This window comes from Rhipicephalus microplus, chromosome 3 (genome assembly GCF_043290135.1).
Source record: "Rhipicephalus microplus isolate Deutch F79 chromosome 3, USDA_Rmic, whole genome shotgun sequence".
In the NCBI taxonomy this organism is placed as follows: Eukaryota; Metazoa; Arthropoda; class Arachnida; order Ixodida; family Ixodidae; genus Rhipicephalus; species Rhipicephalus microplus.
This window is the reverse complement of record NC_134702.1, coordinates 284,685,009-284,707,228: the sequence shown is the minus strand read 5'-3', so window position 1 is coordinate 284,707,228 and position 22,220 is coordinate 284,685,009. Positions and strand designations below refer to the sequence as shown.

At 46.5% G+C, this 22,220-nt stretch overlaps 1 protein-coding gene across 3 annotated transcripts in view; it reads right to left on the bottom strand.

The window, feature by feature from the left end:
• LOC119167698 (uncharacterized) overlaps nt 1-22,220 on the bottom strand; it is a 211,353-nt gene that overhangs the window by 127,232 nt on the left and 61,901 nt on the right. For all 3 annotated transcript variants that reach the window (XM_037419239.2, XM_037419224.2, XM_037419232.2), the window contains exon 3: nt 15,364-15,524. In XM_037419239.2, coding sequence (XP_037275136.1) covers nt 15,364-15,524 — 161 coding nt within the window. The remainder of the gene's footprint in view (nt 1-15,363; nt 15,525-22,220) is intronic.

Here is a 22,220-nt window from a genome sequence, read left to right as displayed (position 1 = left end):
CGCTAACTTTATTTGTGTGCATTGAATTTTTTACTCCTTCCTGCGATGCCCTCAGGCCTTGAAAGTAATACAAATAAAACATTTGGCATAAACATACTCTTGCAGAAATTTATTGAAAACTAAAGTCCCTCTTAACTGTCATTTAGTTTCTACAGCGAAAGCTGTTATGAGGTCACAACTCGGGTCACGCGCAGTCGAATGTTGTCCGCCGCCGCCGCCGGTGTCCGTAACCACATCACGCGAAATTAGAAAAAAAGCCTTGCACCGATGACACAGTGGGACTTGAACACGGGTCCCCTGGGTGCCAGCCCAATATTCTATCACTGAGTTACGCCGGTGCTTGTAACTTGTTGTCAAACTTGCATTAGGCAGGCATGACCTAGCACCAATGCCACAGTGGAGCTCATACCCGGGTCCGCTAGTTGCCAGCCCAGTAATCTACTACTGAGCTACTCCGGTGCTTGTGACTAGTTTTCAAACTTGCCTAAGGCAGGCTTGATGTCGGGAAAGCAATGGCTTTAATACTGCTTATAAAGGTTTTACAACAGCGAAAGAATAACCAGTCGTCGCACAATACAATTAGCGTAACGAGTGGGCTGTCCAATGCTCCAACCCATTACAAAAGCTTGTTCTTGTTTCACTAATAGGTGTGGAGCATATCCACTTCAGCCAAATTTCCTCATCGTCGTCAGCCACTGCATGGACAATTGGCCAAAAATTCCTAGCAAGTGTTTAGCTAATACGGCGCTTCTCAGAAGATTGACGAAAATTAGCATAGCGAATGCCGGCCTACTACCCAAAAGTTTATTATTAATGCCCTAGTGAGTACCAAGCAAGTGTGCTTGCAGTAGTTACCTAATGAGCGTTTTAAAAAAAGGCTCTGAAAGGCCACTCTTCTAGCTTTCGCTCTGACTGTGCTGCGCCTACCGTGCAGGCCTGGCATTTTGTTTCTTTTGCACTATCTGCCTGTGATGTATCTTTTTTTTCTATTCTTCATTGTAGTAAGCTGCTCAGTACCATCACAGTGATACAGTTGTGAGCCACGCACATGTTGTCAAATCCGGTTTTTGTTTTGCACTGATGCTACCCCATATCTCCCTGGTTTTGCTTCAAATATTACCCACAGTCACCTGCAAGTTATCCTTTTATAGTATTTTGGAGAATGACTGCTGAACAAGGTACGCGAAACTGTGACAGGCATCATGAGCTGACACTGCAATGTCAAGTAACTATGCAGTTCATTTTAAAACAAAACATACTCAGCGATTGAACCCACATTTTGCGCCGCTCTCGCTGCAGGTAAAAAACCGACGGGGGCGTAATATGAGCACTTCACAGTTTAAACTCGCAGTTACTAACGATATGCATCGATCGTGTAGGCAAGACGCTCTGTAGCCTCGAAATCGCTCAAAACATGAACGGTGACGTATGGCCGTGCCTGCAACAGCGTAATAAGCCAACCGGATTAAAACTTGACATACGTGTAACAGCTGTGACCAACATGCTGTGGGATCTACGGGAAAAAGCGAGCCCTGGTGCTAGCGACGCTGCGGCAAACAAATACGTCTTGTGTGCAGTCTGTCTACGCAATTTGCCCAAGACTATTTACTTATGGTTTCAGTAGTTCAGAAACAACCCAAAAGCAATCCAATTCACAAAACACACCACACACACATCTGCTCTCAGTATCGGCGCTACCGTCGAGCCCACGGTGGTCTTGGCTGTTGGTGCCGAAACCGCGAGAAACAGCAAAAATTCTAACTGAACGCGGAAATGACGTTAGTGGTAGCCGCTGCCAATGAACGCCGTAGCAGACGACATGGGCGTCTCCCCTCTCTCGCGCGTGTTCTCCAGCATACGGTTGTCAAACATGCATTCTGGAATATACACATATATAAAATCTGCTCTGCCGCTTTCCGGAAATTATGCCTTCTTCGCCACAAGCTCAAGACTGCCCCACCTAGTGTTAAACTCCTGTCCTACTTTTCCTTAATTAGGCCAAAACTGAAGTACACCTTCGTAGTTTGAGATCCCCACATAAAAATTAACATTCAAAACCTAGAACGAATTCAAAGGAAAGCAGTACAATTAATTTATAGTAAATTTAAGTCGACTCCCCCACTGCACTACCAACTGCAAATGGTATTGAATTGCAGTCTAGCCCACATATAACGGCCCCACTTAAATGAATTTCACTTAAAACGTACAATATCCGCCTGACATTAAAATATTGTCACGGGGTCGTGACGTGGCCGAAGACAGGAGACTTCGTGTTGGGATTTAACTGTTTATTTGGGCGAAACTGTGCCCGGTAAACGGAAAGTCCAATTACAGCAGCAGTCTCACACAGATAGCAGTCTCGGACTGATAGCGGCGAACGGAGCGTCGGCCTTCGATCAACAACTGACAAGCGGCGAAGCGCGTCGGCATTTATACTCCTGCCGTCAAATGTTCTAGCGCTAGCGCTACCGCTGGCGGCGGCGTACGTTCCAGAACAATCTGTACCATTCGCACAGTGGGCGTGATCTTATCGAAATGATCTACTACAGTCCGGAACCCTCTCGAAAACTGCAGGCGCGGTTTGCGCTGAGAATCGTGTGGTGTTTTGGGACGATAACAAAAGCTTGGGAAATGGAACGTGGCATTGCCCCCCTCTGAAAAAGGCATCGTCTCGATGCTTTAACTAAAGATGAAGGTACAATAATAATGCAAGAAAGTACAATGAATAAATTACAATACAACAATAATACAAAAAAAGCACTGTTTCAGTTTGTTAACGCGCATGAAACGGCTTTAGGCGTGCGACATGGACGACTTCAGGTCGCGATCGGCGTCGTTGAGAGTTCGTGATGCCGTCGGGGACAACCTCGTAATTAAGTGGGCCGAGACATCGAACCACCCTGTACGGTCCGAAGTACCGTCGCAGAAGCTTTTCACTTAGTCCACGTCGGCGTATCAGCGTCCACACCCAAACACGTTCACCGGGCTGGTATTCCACGAAGCGTCGTCGAAGGTTGTAACGGTGGCTGTCGGTCGTCTGTTGATTCTTGATACGGAGCCGCGCAAGTTGTCGAGCTTCTTCGGCGCGATGAAGGTACTCGCTCACATCGAGGTTTTCTTCGTCGGTGACATTGGGTAACATGGCATCGAGCGTCGTTGTCGGGCTCCTTCCGTAGACCAATTTGTATGGAGATATCTGCGTCGTCTCCTGCACCGCCGTGTTGTATGCGAAGGTCACATACGGAAGAATGGCGTCCCACGTCTTGTGTTCGACATTGACGTACATTGACAGCATGTCGGCGATTGTCTTGTTAAGCCGCTCGGTGAGGCCGTTGATCTGTGGGTGGTACGCTGTCGTCCGGCGGTGGTTTGTTTGGCTGTATGCCAAGATCGCTTGAGTTAAGTCGGCAGTGAATGCCGTTCCTCTGTCGGTGATAAGGACCTCCGGGGCGCCGTGACGTAGGACGATATTTTCGACGAAGAACTTAGCTACCTCGGATGCACTGCCTTTTGGCAGGGCTTTTGTCTTCTCGCACAATGTCGGCGATCGCACAATGTCGGCGATCGAATCCACTTGAGGTTGCGCCGAAGGCAACAGTTTGCGCAGCTCTTCCCGCACGATCACTCGGATCGTTTCACGCAGGTTTTCGGAGTCACTGGTTTGAGCAGCAGCGCATTCTGGAGTCAGGCGACGATTATACTGTCTGGTGCGCATGTCAAGGGTTTTTTTGATGGTGGTCGCCTCGGATACAAATTCTTGGACGGTGTTCGGTGGATTCCTCATTAGTCCCGCGAAGAGCTCCTGTTTGACCCCTCGCATGAGGAAACGAACTTTCTTCTCCTCAGGCATGTCTGGGTCAGCGTGACGAAATAGGCGGGTCATCTCCTATGTGAAAATTCCAACCTTCTCATTCGGTAGCTGAACCCGGGTCTCTAGTTGAGCAGCGGCCCTTTCTTTGCGAGCGACGCTCGCGAACGTTTGCAGAAATGCGCCGCAGAAGACATCCCACGTTCGGAGCGTGGACTCACAATTCTCTAGCCAGGTCCTTGCGGTGTCTTCCAGGTAGAAGTACACACGCCGGAGCTTTTCTTCGTTGTCCCAGTGGTTGAGGGCGGCCACACGGTCGTATGTTTCTAACCAGGACTCCGGGTCTTCGAACGATGACCCATGGAAAACTGGTGGTTCCCTTGGTTGATGCATGACCATCGTGGGCAGAGATGCGGCCGTTGTCATTGTCGCTGCAGTCGTGGGCATGGCCTTGGTCTTCCGCGCCTTGTCTTCTAGAATCCCGTACTCCGGTGGTAGCCCTTGCTGTCGGCGGCTTGTTCGCTGCTCCTGGTTGGCGTCGGTGTCTGCTCCGCGACGTGGGCTGGGTTCACGGCTTGACGGGGGCGTGCGGTACATGAACGAAGCAGCACCTCCACCAGATGTCACGGGGTCGTGACGTGGCCGAAGACAAGAGACTTCGTGTTGGGATTTAACTGTTTATTTGGGCGAAACTGTGCCCGGTAAACGGAAAGTCTAATTACAGCAGCAGTCTCACACAGATAGCAGTCTCGGACTGATAGCGGCGAACGGAGCGTCGGCCTTCGATCAACAACTGACAAGCGGCGAAGCGCGTCGGCATTTATACTCCCGCCGTCGAATGTTCTAGCGCTACCGCTGGCGGCGGCGTACGTTCCAGAACAATCTGTACCATTCGCACAGTGGGCGTGATCTTATCGAAATGATCTACTACAGTCCGGAACCCTCTCGAAAACTGCAGGCGCGGTTTGCGCTGAGAATCGTGTGGTGTTTTGGGACGATAACAAAAGCTTGGGAAATGGAACGTGGCAATATACATTGTTTGAATGGCACAAAATCACTCTTACAACGAACGTCTGCGAGCGCCGCCGGTCGGTTACAGCGAACGGAGTCAGCGTTTTGCGGACTTTCCGGGAAACCACTTTCGACCACCAACCAAGCATCGGCGAGATTTCCATAGATTCTTATTGTCAAATGCCGACTCGGCCTTCGCGCCTCTCTAGTTGCCGCTCTCCCCGACTGCTTTCTGTTACGCACCCCTCAGCCCTTTGTCCCCCCCCACTACTCTAAGCACCCTGAATCGCCAGATGAGGCCCGTGTTTTCACACTGCCACCGATCTTTCGAAAACCGGTCGGCCATTTCCCCTCACTTCTTGATCGCTGATACTGTCGTTGGTGTCGCCGGCCTGGAGAGAGAGAGAATAAACTTTATTTGGTTCTGGAGCTGTTCTGCCAAGCGCTGTTCTGAAGAACGTTTGAGAATAGGTCCTCATGCAGGACTCCCGCAGCCTTTGCTGCCCGTATGGCGCATTCAACCCGCTAGATCTGGTTGTTCGCTTCCCGGCTGGACAGCGCAGCCTCCCACTGCTCCGGCGTGATGTTGTGCATAACGGGTGCTGCGATTATACTTTGGCATCCCCATGTTTTGTGGTATACAGTGGGTTTGTCGCCACACCAGGGACACGTGTCTCTGTATTGTGTTGGGTGTATTTTACTGTAAATGTGTAAGCATGGGTATGAAATTGTAGCGGCCGCCAGGATACCAACTACTCCCTGTCCAATTTCAAGTGCGGTGGGGGATATCGCCTTTTTTTTTTTTTTTTAAATGTCCTTGAATGTCCCTTAAGGTGCAGGCTACCGCCACGACGCTCCCGGCCATCACTCTCTCGGCTAGTGTATCCTCGAGATATGAGATCGGCCTGAACATTGGCAGCCATACCCTTATGCCCTGAGGCTCATAGTATTTGGTGTTTTTCGTTGCTCATACCACCAGTGTTCAAGATGCCGGCGGCTTTCCAGCCTACACTACCATTTGTGTATCCCCAGCAGGTGTCCTGAGAGTCCGTGATTATTACAAACGACTGCACTGATCTGTTGCCTTCAGCGACTGCTAGAGCGATGGCGGCCTCCTCAGCATCTAACACGGTGCAATTCTTCAGTGATGCGCTGAACTTATCGTTTAATTGAGCGTTGATCATCATCACCACGCAGTCTTTCCCGTTAACAGCATCAACATAGACGATGTTTTTTCTGTTCTGGTAGGTCTTGGTAATGCTCTGCACCCTGGCCCTGCACCTGCCCAGGTGATCCATAAGGTGCATGCGCTTAGGAATAGGAGTGACCTTGAATGTAGATCTGCTCTCATCCGGTATGTCTACCGTGCGGTCAGCTTCTCGTAAGCCTACTATCTTGGTAGCCTAATCTCTGGTGGAGGGCTCGTCCTGTAGTAGTGTGCTGTAGTCTGGTCTTCTGAGAGGCAAGCTGCACCTCCCTGTGTTCGTCATAGATATTTGTTGTGCCGAGGTCTGTTAATTTAGAGGTTGTCTGGCAGACCTAGGGCTATCTTAAAAGCCTTCCTGAGAATTGCTTCCACTTGCTCCTTTTCTCTTTGGTTTAAATCATTGTAGGGGAGGCTGTAGGTGATTCTACTCACCACAAGTGCTCTTACAAGCTTGAGGGTATTTTCCTAGAGGCCGTTTATTCTGTAGGTTGTGCGCGTGATCGTTTTCATTATCTAAGTCGCCGACCCAGACAGCAGTCTGATCGTGTAATCCGCCCTCTGGTTATATTGAATCCACATTGTCAGAAGCCTTAATGTCTGTACTTCCAGTATGCAGACCCCAGCCAGTGTGACTGTCAGGTCAACCTTATCATTTTGTCTGAGCCTGCGCACCCTAAGTAATTGAAACTTTTCAGGTGAACATGACAGTCCTCTTGCTTTTGTGTACTCTTCCACACAATTGGCAGTTACCTGTAGTCTCTCTTCCTTGAGTCCCAGCGAGCCCTTCGTCTATATGGTGATGTCATCGGCGTACATTGCATGCCATATGCCATCTATAGCGTTCAGTTTCTCTGCCAGCTTAACTATTGCAATGTGGAACAGAAGAGGTGATATTACGGACCCTTGCGGCGTGCCTTTGTTGGACAGCCTGAACGCGTCTGACCGCAGGTCACCTATCTCTATGGTCGCAGTCCTATCAGTGAGGAAGGCCTTGACCTAGCCGTAGATTTTTTGTTCGCAATTCAAGTTGGTTATTGCCGAGAGTATGGCGTTATGGCTGACGTTGTCAAAGGCACCTTTGAGGTCAAGAGCCAGACGTTGCCGAGAACTTCCTCTTTGATGAGGAAGTAAGACATTTTAGGTTGATAGCTTTGGACTAAACCCAAACATCGTGTGAGGCATGAGGTCGTTATCTTCCAGGTAGTTTTGCAGCCTGATCGTGATTATTTGTTAATCATCAGGCCAAAGCAAAGACTGATTGTGCGGGATTTCAGTGGCCTGGAGTGACCAGACCATTTGCCAACATCGTTGGCCACCGACTGTATCCGATCGTCTGCATCTTGTATCGTTCTAGTGCACTTGCATACGCTACCCCGCCGACTCTGACAATTCGAGATTCGTTTCGTGTTTAAGACCTGTTCTCGCTCACTTTGCGCTCGACTCAGCATGCCCTCTGCAGGCGTGCGAAAGCCTAAAAACGGCTGTTAATTTGCAGGGAACGAATCGTGAAATATCGAAGTCGGTGAGGCCACGTAAACTGGCCAGCGCAACAAAACAATTCTTTGACCCCGGCCGCCGATTCTTTGAACACCACCGCGCGCGCCGATCCAGGCGGCCGTGCTTTCACCTCTGCGCGCTCACGCACTATTTCAAGTTTTTGTACGTGCGCGGTTCACGGACCTATTAAGCAAGCTACCTGAACTGCCTCCCTCCCATGTGTTTTCGTTTTTCAAGGTCGCCTTCTCACCGTATCCTCCCCTCTCCTCAATCTATCGCAACTCCTTGCCCTTCTCTCACAAATCTGCTCTCTTCTCTTGATCACAACTCCTTCGCCAGTCTCCACCGCTCCGTGACGCCAGCCAGGCTGGCTCAAATTAGTTTCGTTTTCTGACTAAAAACCGGCCCAGAGCTGTTCTACGCGTACTGGCATGTGCGCATCTTGCTAGCTCTTGGTGTGTGTGTGTGATCAGGATGGCAGACGGGAGGACTTGCACACTTTTTCCTGCTGCTCAACAAAATGTCGAAAGTGATCGCTTGGCTTGTGTAATCCGCGCGGTAGGTGCTTCATTGCGGAGTGTTTGCCTATAGCTGTTGACTAACTTGCCAACTTGCCACTTCGGGCGTCCCGGTATTCAGCTGTGGAGACAGTGAATATTTCGTGGGCGGCATAGATGGCTACATGCATGCGAAACTGTTGTTGTGAGGTCGAATTCATCAACGTCGGGCTCGATGCCGAGCCGGAAGCTTCCGAACAGGACCACTCCAGCGGCGATTTGTCGCAGCACGTCGTCAATTCCGACATGGAAGAGAGGGTGGGACATCTGTTGCGATTGTTTCATTATAGCCGATGATGACGCCGACATCACGCCGTGCACGGTTTAGGGCATTGCGATGTAAGTACACGGCAAAAGCGATTTGATGGAATCGGATTCCTAGAATGACGAAACTTGGGAGCCATTGCCTCATGCAGCTTCTGCCACGAGCATCGGCGAAGAGCACACTGCTGTTTGAAATAAACTCGAGACTGCCCCAATCGCTTCTGCTCTTCGAAACACGTGCATCATGGACTTTTTGGGGCAAAAAAATCTTGTGTTTTCACTCTCAACTATTTAAAAGCTGTGCCTAATTTACTACGAACTTCGGAATACAGCTAACAGAAGCTGGGTCAGGCTCCGGTTTGTTATAAACGGGCTTGACTGTACTACAAACGTGGAGAAAAAAAGTCATCTAGAGTTTCTTCCTCACACAGTAAACCGCAGGCTATTCTTTGACACTGCAGCCTACGTTTTCCCTTTGTTAAGCAGACCCACTCGGCACCACTATCCTCATTCCGTAACACCAATCTTCGCAAGGACTGACACTTTTCACTACTCCTTTTTTTCAACTTATAGCAGATTGGAATAAACTAACAGAAGCATTCCCCGAACGCCCGTGACCATCTGTGCAAATACTGTTGCTCTTTTATTACTTTCTAAGAATGTATCATGACCAAGTTCTTAAATTGCTCTTTGCTTGTCTTACAACCAAAAACATTTTGTAAAAAACACTTTGCAACCTTGTTTTCTGTTTTGTTATGTATATTGCGCACCCTGCTTGGACTTTTTGTCCGCAGTATCTTGCAAATAAATAAAGTAAATACGAAGGTTCGTTATAAGCAGGTTTAACTATACAAATACATGGACATCGGTCAACAGCTTTTAAATAACACCCAGCCCACCAGCCAAATATTACAAAATGTAGCAGTAATGTGACTAGTAGACCAGTAAAATGCCAATACAGAATGCACAAACAACCTAACAAATACAATGTGCAACACAGACCGTTCACGAGGTGCGACCATCATTGACCATGCCTAGCCATAAAAGCAAGCGATTGCTGTTCCTCGTTCACCCGCCTAACCTCACCGACAGCCTACAAGGCAGTGCAATTCCTCACACGACGGCATGTATGTCAACTATGCCGACCAAAACAAAACAAAAAAAAAACGTGCCACGAGGTGAAAATGACTTTACAGGGGGTGATGGCAACCTCATGCTACATATGCATCATTGACATTTTGATTATATTATGAGCACTTGTTGAGTTACAAAATTAACTGTGGCTAATTATTTAAACTTCATTAACAAAAAATTGAGTAGTGGCCACTAAGTGCACTCAGAACAATATGTACTAGGTTTCCTCTGTCTAATACCGTTCCGCCATTTTTTCAAATTCTTGGTGCCCTTCAGCAGGGACAGCCTGCATTCTGCCAACTGCAACAAATACACACAGAACACCACGTCAGTGGCATTGCATTCCACCCTAAAGAGGGGGGGAGGGGGGCATCAATGAGCCGATAGCAAGCACACATTGAGAATGTTATAGCTGCTAAGGACACCTTAGGTTTATAAGAGCAACGAAGCAGCGCAAAATTCAGATAGAACAGGACACACAATATCAAGAGGACACACAAGATGAACAAGAAACAACACCTTGAGTGTCCTGTCTGAATTTTGCACTGTTTTTTCCCTCTTAAGGGGGGACGTGGCAATGAAAATTATCTTTGTTATTTATGAAGCCAAAGAGATGAACAACATGCAGATGTCATTTCTCAAGCTGATAACATAACTGAAATCAGTTTTGAGCTATCTAATATAACTTTTGAGTTACAACACTTGATACTCTCATTATCACCCCAAATTTAATTAGTTAATTAGACACAAGTTCGTCAAAATTTTTGCATAAGGATATTTACAATGGTAATATTTACAATGCTGTAATGCTATTGGTTTATTTTTAATATTTAAGTAAGCACACAACATATATTTCCTTACCAACAGCTTTTACAAAAAGCCAATTAAAAACGTCTGTATGATATGCACAGAAATATGGACAGCTTCACGGCGCTCACCAATGTCTCATAATCCAAGTGCAGGAAACAGAATGCTTATAGCTTAATTTGTTGTGAAATGGCACAGGTATGACTGACAACAACTGCTAAAAAATTAAACCTGAGAAAATGGAGCTTTAAGGAATTGGAGCTAGAAGCTAATAAAGCAGATCTCTGAAGGAAGCTAGCTTCATTTTTCATTGGAAAAATGCATCATTGTGGCTATCTTGAGCTTCAATTTGTCGTCTTTATGATGATGCCAATATGGTGGCATTTTGCCAAGGGAAAGCTGCAAATTTGCGTTTTGCTATGCCCAATTTTCACATAGCTTTTGATGACAGCCCACCAGTAAAATGCTTGCTTCTCAACTTCTACTACTTATTTTGATCTAAAATCACACTAAGATGTAAAACATAGTCTCAGGATTACAAAAAAAAAAAAAACACAGCATATCCACAGAGTGAATGATGATGAGTGGGGTGAAGCGTCTGTCAGCCCGTTCGTGCTACCGTCCATCTATTCGTTCTTGCTACCGTCTGTCCGTGTGTCCATCCATGCGTCCATCTGTCCGTCTCTGCGTCCATCCGTTTATACGTCTGCACGTCTGTCCACTGTTCGTCCGTCTATGCGTCTATCTAGTGAACACTCCAAGTACCGCCATCTCACATCCCCTGTGGCACATACCCGCTTCGCCTGTCCGTCCATTCGTCTGTCCATCCGTCCATCCGTGCGCCCATCTAATGAACACTTCAAGTACCGCATCTCCCATCTCGCATTCCGGTGGCCAAGTACAACGACGCAGAATGGACAGACTCACCTTAAGGAGCTTCACCACTAAATATTAATTGAAAAACTGAACATTTTGACCAAACTTACAATTCACATTGCTACGTCTCCCCTTAAGCATGAAACAGCTAGCTCAAGCCTCAACCCTAACCACCTCGGGCGTCTTTTGCTCTCTGGTCTGGTACGCATGAATGTAGCAAGTTATGCCGGTGACAGTGCTTGGTTGAGATGTGGCCCGCTATGCCTCTCAAGGACCCCGTAAGCAAGATGGAAGGAAGAATTTCCTCGGGCAGCGAGGGTAGAAAAATGCCCTCTCTAAAATGCAGCCCCTCTGAGCTTGTAAACATCTCTTCAATCGCGCTGCATTGCACAACCTTCTCTTCTAGATGAAGTGAGAAGATGCCTCAGCACCAATACAATAAAAATTTGGGCGAGTTCGTTGCTAGTGGAAGTAAGCAGGTAGTAGCTGTCGTTCTGTGCCCCTCTTTACTGGTGCACCGCGTTAATCACACCCCACCCTTTATCCGTACCAATAAGCCATGCTCAATGATGTCAAGTAAAAACCATTCAGTAAAATGAAAAAGTGTGTTGAGTTAGTGTTGGTTTATAATAACTTGAGGCCGCATGAAAAATACAGCACACACAAAAAAGGAGTACACATGGTAACGCGCTGCCAGCAACTGAAAAGTTTAGTCAGGGAAAACATTTAAAATGCAGTTAAACCAGATAAACCAAAAATAGTTGATGTAAACAAGTTAAACATACAAGTACTCAGTGATATAAAATGGCGTGTTGTTTAAGAAAGGCTGTCTCTACCTTGTGCGGATTAATAGATGGTTTACCAAAGCAATATGGCCCCTCACACCAGACATCACTCTGTGTGGACCAGTTTTGTCTGTGCATCACAGCTGTTTGCTCAAAGAAAGACTTGCATCTACCTTCTTTACAATCGTTGCAGTGCAATGGCAGATGCATGAACAGCCTGCCAACCAAGAAACTGCTGTGCTCCTAAATATGCACTTTGAAGCGCCTTCCAGTTTGCCCCGTATATGGCCTCCCGCACGATAATGATATTCGCAAGGGACAAGCTGTCTTGCGTGCTTGATGCTACATTCCCTCTCAATTGGGCTTGCCTAATCGCTTGCTAAATGCTGAGCGAATGTGGCCCATCTTTTTTCTTTTTTTCAGAGAACATGATGCTAACCCCATACCTAAAAGCCCCTCTCTTAAGGGGGGACGCGGGTCCTACAACGGCCAAAAATAGAATACAATTTTTTTCAAAGCTTATTTTTGGTGCATTTGTACTTCTGAGCACCCACTCAAATTGCTAACGCTAAATTTGGTTGGGAAAACGATAAAATCGGCCTTCAATGCACCCCGATCCCACTAAAATGCCCGAAAAAGGACGAAATTTGTTTCAACTTCCCGCGCACGTCATGCGCGTTGCAGCGAACCGAGCGCCGCCATCTTGGGCTTGATTTGAAGCTGTTTTCTTTGTGCACATTTTACGGCATCTCATAATGATGTCAATTAAGCGGAATGGCTGCTGTCGCAGGTTTTCCGAAAGTCATTTTCAGACCGCCAATTGGCTCTCACACGGCACGCCTTTCCAAGTCTCCCATTGACTGGCGTGACCGACGCGTCTTTTTTTTTTTGCATTGCGTTCACTGCAGTGGCTGTATGTTTGTGTGCATATGCTTTTACGACCGTGCGTGTTTCTCAACGCACCGTGTGTCTGCTTTGCATCGATACTTTTTTATCGCGATCAGGATGCCTAGAGACTCTTGGTCTGAAACCATTAACATATCGAGCGTTTGGAAGGCATAAAGAATGGCCTTGGAACAAGAAGGCGCCGGCTACAAGTGCGCCTTTGGCAGCTGAGCTGAAGTCGCAGCCCGACCCGCTGGATCTGCTGGAAACTTTAGTGACGCTGTCTACTGACGACGTCGTGGGACCAAGTTCGACGTGCGATAGACTTCTGATTGATGCTGCGTACGACTCAACGGCGGAGCAGGCGCGAGTTGAAAAATCGGCGCAAAGAAAGACCGTTTGGTTGGGGAAGTCGGCTACCCAGCCAAAGTTCAACCTCCTTGAAGTCAGCGCTTATAGCCTTCGCCATTTGATTTTCAGCAGCGCCTACACAGCCAACGAGCTTGGAGTTGACGCGAGCCTTGATGACACTGTCATCAGTGAACAGCGACAGCATGACGTGTAGCTGAAATTGAGGCAGACATCATCGCGGGCAAGCAGAATGCTGTGCAAAAGAAAATAGGAGACTTTTTGGGGCTGACGTGTGGACCACTCAGGTAGCACCGGCCACATGGATTTCTTTTTAATAAACGGCTCTTTTCAGAGTCACCTAAACGATGCATTTGCAAGATTGCAAAGAGAATTTTGTACTCCTGCCGTGACCCTCTCCGTCAGCAAAAAATACCTGTAAAAAAGGTGCATTTTTACATGCATTCGATTTTCCAGACATTTTCATGGTCCCTTGAGGGTCTAAGAAATCAAAACATCGACTGTATATTCTACTGGCTCGGCAACTTATTGCCAAGGGCAGCATGCTGCCTAACAGCTAATCATTTGAGCCTCATTCCCCATGGCTTTTCCAAAACACCTCAACAGCTTTGTCATGGTGGGGTTCTGATACTGCTTTCCACATTAGAAAAATTTTTAAAAATGATTCCTAGGGTAGAATAAGGGGCATTTTCTTTTGTGATGCAGGGGAATAGATGGGGAACATGTGTATAAAATCTGTGGATAAATTTCTTACACAAAATTTCCAGTGCATGTCGAAACTTCAAATGTGATTTTCTCAGCGACCAGCCTTACGGAATTTTTCATCATGTTTTTGTGAAGTAATTTTTTTAAAATTTTGTACCATTGAACTCGGAAGAAACAGGACTGTGGAGCTATGCTATTTTTTTTTTGTGGTTAAGAGACACATATGAAATGTTATGAATGATAATATGAGCTAATTAAATTTTAAAATTGCAGAGCATCAATGCAAATGAAAATTTTTATATGATTATATATCTCAGTGACAATACAAATAGCATAGCTTCAATTGGCAGGTCTTTGGCTAAAGCTGCATCTTAATCGGAACCTAAAAATATTGAGGAAAAGTGCCTTAACCATCCGTAAGAAATTATATAATTGGACTTCACTTATGCTCTAACAATTTTACAACTAGTTGGTATACATTAAAACTAATTACACTTTTGAAAAGAGGAGGAAGAAATACATATACATATCTAATTTGATTATAATATCTCCCATAATAAAAATTTTCATTTCAAGACCAGCGTCTCCCCTTAATGCCCAGCAAAAGCCAACGGACGTACGAGATTTCAGATACTTTTTTCTTTCCTGTGAAACCCCTTTCGCTGGAAGTATAGCAAGGCTCAAGGATTGTTTGAATTTTTTCTCAAGTGGCCGCTATGACATCACCAGAAAAACCAGCTTCCTTAAACTTTTACTTGCATGCAAAAACTTGTGGCCATAAGGTGTCCAACACAAATTTTAGGCAAGCTAACACTATTGCTTTCTTTACCGGCCAGGTTTGTCTTGAGCTGTCAGAAGCAGATTCGCGGTAATAATATAGCAAACATGTTTTTCTTCAAATGACACCTGTAAATGCAAAAGACGCAGCTGACCATTCTTTGGCAGTTCGCACGAAAAAGTCAAGCCTTGCCCCTTGCTTGTGAACACATTCAGCACAATGTCAACATTCTGATCAAAGCTGGCTAGCATAAAGAAGTGCATCTTCAGCAATGATGAATTGAAGATTGTGAATAAGTGTGGCATCTAGAAACGAGGTAGGATTAGATTTATGTCCAGAGATCGTGGGTCTGTATTGGTTTGAAGGTGGCCCCAGCACTGAGCAACGCATTTCTGTTTACAGTGGACAGCGCTCTTGTGAGTGCCCTCGGTGGGTTCGTCCACAAAGTCTAAGGGTATGTGGACGACACCCTACTGTTGGTTATTACAGCCAGCTTTGATAGGAATATTAACAAGGTGCTGAGTGTGTTTGCAAGCAAGGGGTAAGGCATGGCTTTTACACAAAAATTTCCAAAGAATGGTCAGCTGCGTTTTTTTAATTTCTTCACGACCAAACGGGCATCCATCGAAGCCTTCATTTCAAGAACCATTATACACACTGCTGAAGAGGCACGCACGCACCCTTGAACCAGAAGGGTGAGTGCCTCGTCGTCCAGGGCAAGACTGTCCAACTCGAGGCTGATGAGATTCGCCAGGTTCTGGTTCTCAAACATGCGGCCAAGCCCTCGTGCCGTCAGTCGTGGCCCCCGTCGAAGCTTCAGCTGCCGCAGCTCGTGCAAGCCCTAGGAGTGTAATATTGGTAAGCAGGAGCAGCGGGTTCCTACAACTGGCTTGTTTATACCCAACAAGAGGTGATGAAAATTTGAGAAGCAAGCAGCTCAAGTAACACGTCTAACGTACACCACTTGCCTTTTTCAACTAAGATGAACCGAACGTATATCGCCTGCACTAATTCCAGAGAGAAACAGATTAGAAAACAAGACATAACAATGCCATCTTTAATCCAGCATAAATCAACACAGCGAAACTGCAACAGACAGCCAAGAAAGCCATACTTTTCAACTAAAGAAAAGCATTTTTAGTGAAACTCAGTGCAGCCTAATTGGTACTTCAGAGAGAGCTAAGCTAGTTGATACGTCCTGCCACACATTTTATTTTGATGCATTCAGGATTCCCCCACAAAGACTGCAAGCAACAATCAAGGCATGTCTCACAGCAGTGTTCGAGAAGCTTCACGATAATTTGAAATTATTCTGTTTAGATTTCCCGTACCATGAGAACAGTCTAGAGCTAATGTGGCCACCAGAGATAATGCTGGGATCTTTAATAGCACATGTATAAAATCGATGCGCTAAACTACATAGTAGATTATCGATGGCCGACGCTTTGTTCGCTGGCATCAGTGTACATTGCGTACGCTGCAGTTAGGGTTTTCATTTCTCGTTGTTCGCCAGACACAAAGGACAGCATGCTTCACAGTGAATGAAAAATAAATAAATAAAAAATGAAGCCTTGACACGCTTCTCACAATGGCCTGCCACTGGTCCCTGGCCTTCCCCAGGATCGGGAGATTTCGGGAGATTTCGACCATCAAAGACCTGCACGGCCCAACAGATATTGCACCCCCTGCCCCTGTTTGGGGGGGCGGGGGGCAGTTACCCTTTTCATCCTTGTGTGCACACCTATGTGCCCATGCATGTGCTCAGAGTCTTTACAACTACCTTCTTCGCCACCACTGTGTGTCATTTAAGATGTTTGTCAGCGTTGGTGGTATCTTGACTTCTCTCTTTTGTCTATTTTTGCATGCCAAGTTATTTACAGGAATTGATTCATAACTTCTAAACAGACAAAAAAGACCTAACAGAAGTAGCACTGACAGTGATTGTCAAGATCACGATAGTCCCGTTCGGCCTTTCTTGTCTTTGTTATTGCGTGCTGTTTTTTATTATGGTCATGCAACAACAAACTTAAATTTGTACAATTTTTTAATAGCATTAGCACACATAAGTAAACACTGTTGCTTCACATCATACGTGTGGACCACTCAGGTAGCACCGGCCACATTGATTTCTTTTTAATAAACGGCTCTTCTAAATATACGAAACTATACTCAAAGCCCTTAAAAAGTTGTTTCTAACCTAGCACAAAATTACACACTTCATAATCACTGCTGCACGTTACTTTGTGTCTTACTGACACATAGCTAGGTGGAATATGTCAAATGAGCAAGCTACGAACATAGCCTATTGTCCCATACAGCGAGAGCCTCACTTCTTTACATATGTGTGTACTTAGGCCAGCCAAATTCTTGTATGTTTCTCATTGCAATGAGCAATGGCAGTGAAGATGTACAACTAAAATCGATCTAGTGCTGGCACTAGCCAGTATGTCATCAACAGAGGCAAGCGTTGAGGCTACAAACAAGAAAATGTGGCTAAGTCCCGTTTTAAACAACTGCTTCTGCTTCACTGCTCTATGTGAATTATTTTTGTGCCAGCTGAGTGCCATAAGTGTGTTCCCTTTGTCCCGTCTCATTTCGAAAAAACTGCACTAAATCACTTCAGATGTGACGTACCAACAAAAACAGTAGTCAGTGCTTGTAAAAAGCCGCTTGACATAGCCTTACTAAACTTCGGAAGCTGGCAAATAAGCGGCCGTTCAGAATGTTCAAAATGATGCTGCAATACTTGACTGTATGAAGCTTCTGGCATACACAATGTTATGGATTGAGATTGTGGCAGAGTTTTTAATCTTCACATCCACTAAAATACAGTGAAAATTCCTTTTTAATAAATGCAAGTTAGAAATACTGACTTCCCAATAAAACATCCTTTCTCGTTTCAAAGTAGGAAACTTGGGCACTCCCATGTTTCTGCAAGTCTCTGCCTTTGAAGTAAAGGCTCTATTTAAAAAATCTTTGGAAGTGCCCATATTGTTGCAAGAGTTATTGACGAACAGGAACCTAAAGCAGACTGCTTACTTGGCCACAGCCATCACTAACTTCTATGCTTGTTTTTTCTACCACCTCGACAGCGTGACATTACCCTCTCCCAGCAAAAAGGAAGCATCGTATGGATGCCGCGGCTCCGAATAAGAGTGAAAGCTTGCCAAAATGTTTGTGTCTGTTAAGAAGCACAAGGGCAGGATAAAAGAAACAAAACAGAAATGCACAATAGTCCTGAAGGCATGCTCCCCACCATAAAGTTTTTGTGACTTACAGTCAAAGTCAACGTTAATGGTATGCTTTCATTCTGGGGACGTGAACAATATCTGAGGAACTAGTCTATAAGAGCACTGCGATGTGTCTGCTGGGACAACTTCATAGATGACTTCCTGGAGACGATCACGAACTCTATAGGGTCCTAAGTACTGGCATAAATATTTCTCTAAGCACCCTCATTGACCTATAGGGGTCCAAACCCTGACTAGGTCAACCAGTTCGTATGCTACAAATCTTTGATGGGTGTTGTACCAGCGAGCATCTTGATTTTGCCACCATAAAATGCATAAGCCGGCTAGCTTTTGGGCTTCTACGGCAACTAAAACAAATACATCTGCATCCGTGATAGTCACATCCGGCGAAGTTGGTCGCAGCATATCAAGCAGCCCCGCCGCGGTGGTCTAGTGGCTAAGGTACTTGGCTGCTAACCCCCAGGTCGTGGGATCAAATCCCGGCTGCGGCAGCTGCATTTCCGATGGAGGCAGAAAAGTTGTAGGCCCGTGTGCTTAGATTTGGGTGCACGTTAAAGAACCCCAGGTGATCAAAATTTCCGGAACCCTCCACTATGGCGTCTCTCATAATCATAAGGTGGTTTTGGGGTAAACCCCACAAATCAATCATCATGATATGAAGCACTGGGCGGACGTCGTGACCGTTGACCAGACTAAAAGGAGCGCAAAGCTGGTGGCTTTCTTAAGAGCCATGTTGTAGGCAAATGTCATACACTATAGTAGAATCCAGCTTTTACACAGCCTGGTTAAAGTGCATTGTATGTTGCCCGGGAGCAAAGAGGCTTACATGGTGGGTCGGTTGATTCAATGAAAGTCGAGTTCTTGGTGAAAACGGCCACAGACGCTTGATGAAAAACACACAGTGCGGTTCGCCGCGTCGCGGCGCAGACGAGAGCGTAGAAGCGGAGTTGACAATTGTCGCTACATCTCCCTAGAGGGAGCCAGTAGTAGGGGAGAGCTAGAGTTCCTGTATATGCTACTTTTAGGTAGCAGAGTTGCACCACCGATTTTCGAGCGCCGCTCGCTGTGCCTCCAGGAGTGCAGTGCCCTTATTCACCGAGTGCCGCCACGTGGTGACAGGTGGTTCATTTGCACTGCGGAGAAGCCAACACTACGCAGACGACACTGATGCTTCGCAGTGTTATGAGCGTGCTGGCGCCCTTCGCACAGATACTGAGTGTGTCTGTCACGAACAATGGGTGCATCCTTCACAGAGACATGCGTCTCAATGGTGGTGCTGCCCCCTCTTCCTTCAGAGACTCGGCGCCTGTAAATAGCCAGAGCATCTAGCGCCGGAAGCTTCATCGTTCACGTTCTGTACATAGGCTGTAAATATAAATTTTTTTGTTTTTTTCTGGCTGCCTTTTGCCTTGCCACAGCCTGTATGCTCCCTGCCCTGTGTTGGCCCTCGTGACACGCTACCCAGGAGACACTTGGGGCCTCTCCTTTTCGTAACAGCAGATTCCGGGCAGATCAAGCGTGGTTGCCATCGGCTGTTGTTATTTTCGCCGTGCTTCTTCAGTACTGAACTTATGCTGCCTGTTGGTCGCGAGAAATGTGGTAGCAGGTGCATTCTGTGTTGAATTGTACGTGCAGCCCATATGAACAGAACAGAACAGGCAAGGTGTAGCTGCAAGCGGGTGAATTTCATGCAGCTTTCAAACCTTCCGCGAAAGAAGTGCTGGACGTGACGCGGCTGTTGAACAACGATTCAAATTAGGTGTCGTGCGCCGTGATTGTAACACGAGCCTAATACGAGAGCCGCCTGTATTCCGGGCATCACACCGCCACTTTTGATCGCTATCCCGCTCGATTCAGTTGAAGACTACAAAAATAAAGCTGTATTTCTCACACAGTTCGCGAATGACCCAACGCGACGAAAAAAAAATTATTTTTAACTGGCCCAATAGCAACCAAAGATGAAAAAATAATTTCATATCTGGAAATGAAAAAAAAAAAGCTGAAAAAAGATGAACCTAATCTGTCATCAATATAAATATATATCTAGCAGGTTGAACAAGCCGACGCACATTGTTTCATTATTATGTACCAACGACGTAAACATAAAATTAAGGCTTCTGGGCGTGATATAAGCAACTGAGCTTTGCTCGTATCTTCATAAAAATATAAAGAAAGCAAAAAATAAAGAAAACAACGCTAGTACTCTGAAACGTGAGTGCTGCTCCTACGAGGGTGATGAGTGCCTTTCCCGCAAGACTTTTGAACTTAAGATGGCGTACCTTGGCGCAACTCTGCTACCTAAAAGTAGCATATATACTAAATCAAGGGAGATATGATGTACCGTGGCACATACCTAAAGGTAGCATATACAATAACTCTAGGGAGAGCTTTACGCGAGGCGTGAACGGAAAGGAGTGCGCGTTCAGCATGAAGGTCGAAATAGTTGTTGGTTTTCTTCACATGAATCACTCGCACTGAGTGTCACTCAAGACAATATGAGCATGTGTTGATGTGTTCCAATTGACAGCAGCATCCCACCGCTGACACCAATTGATGTGTTCTGATTGTCAGCTGCATCACACCGCTGCCATCCAGTTGATGTAGTCGGGGGTCTGCCTATAGACTGGAGTCAGCCAGAGTCTCAGGGCGATGTCCAGGAAAGAAGCCCGGAGTTGTCAACAGTAACTTCTACTTACATTATTTACAGGTAGCGTGTTACTACATGATGGGATGATGGCAGCATCATGGAAGCTCCTGGTGGAAGCTGATGGGAGCTTCTGGGAGCTTGTGAAAGCTTGTCGGGAGCGTCTCGGCACTAGCATTTTATGTCCTGGCCTTTTCAGGATTACCTGCAGAAAAAAACAATGAAGGCTAGGACAGTGCAATGAAATCACCATCTTTACCTCCACCCCCGAAAGGGGAAGGTGAAACGCCTCTTCTTTGTTCCTAACCTTAGAAAGGGGAAGGGGCACGCCCAGCTTGGCCCATGGCGAGGGACAAAACTCTGCACACCACGCTCGACACAGCACAGCACAAAGACGTTAAGTCCTACATGGAAATTAGCTCTGTAGTCCATTGCAGTGGCGGGTATGCGGTGCCAGGCAGACCATGATTTGTGGAAACAGGGGCATTAAGGCACCATGGAGAACGTGGGAAATGCATTCACAGACAGTTCTCAGAAGCTGGGCCTTTTGCCCGAGCCACCTTGACGACAAAGCAAGCTGTCTTGACGGCCAACAGCTATTCCTAAACTGTCAGTCGGTCAGGCATGTCCAAAGGGTTTTACAAGGGGCGCTAACGGCCCTGAAGAGTTTGCAGAACTACTTTCGTGTTGTCGCCGCTTTTGATGCATCTCGGGGAGCGCTGACCCAGAAAAAATCAAGGGAGGCTCAGTCGCAATGTCCCATGCGTTCAAGTGGAGCCAAGCCAGGGAGTCCTGTCATAACAGTGTGATACTTTATGCATTAGGTAAAATGCCGCGCAACTATAGTGTGCCGTTGCGTTTCTCGCCTGCATCGGCGGACCAGCAGGTACGCTACCACGAGTTACCCCATAACGCAAAATACAGGACAGCATAGCTGCAAAACATTTCCCGTGAAAGACACGGTAAGAAGGGAATAGTACGGCAGCCGAATGACAGGTCCCTGGTGCGTGCCTCGCGTTTTACAGAACAGGACTAGAAGAAAACCAAGAAGTTGTGGGCACTTTTGCCAATAGCTGTGGCGACTGCGTTCCCCGGTTACCCAAGCTGCATGAACAAGGAAAGCATGCTTGCTCTGAGGAAGAAGTGGCCACACTTCGAAATAAAAGACGATAATGTGCAGTTGCATGCCGAGTGTTCGGGCAAGGCTGCTTCACAAGACAGGCTTATCATTAGCCAAAACGGCTCGTCAAGCGACAGCACTGAAGTTGCACTGCGCAACAACTTTGAGCTAGGGAATTAACTTATAAGGGTATTTGCTTGGGCGAGTTGGTAGCTTTTCATTGCTACCTTATTGCGCACTGCTTAAAAGACGAACACTTGGGTGTTCCCAAGTGTTCGTCTCAAGTGTTTGTCTCAATCCTAAGTGTTCATCTTTTAAGCAGTGTGAAATGAGGTAACAATGAATAGGGAATGAAACCTGTGTAGAAATTGCATCACTTTTAGATGCATCATGTCAAACTACATTTGACGTTGTTGAGGAATCAGAAACGAGACCAAAGGGGATGAGCCCATGCCGAGGTCACAGCTTTTATCTTGGGCGCAGACGTAGACAGAGTCGCCGCTGCAGCTTCCAGCCAGGCCA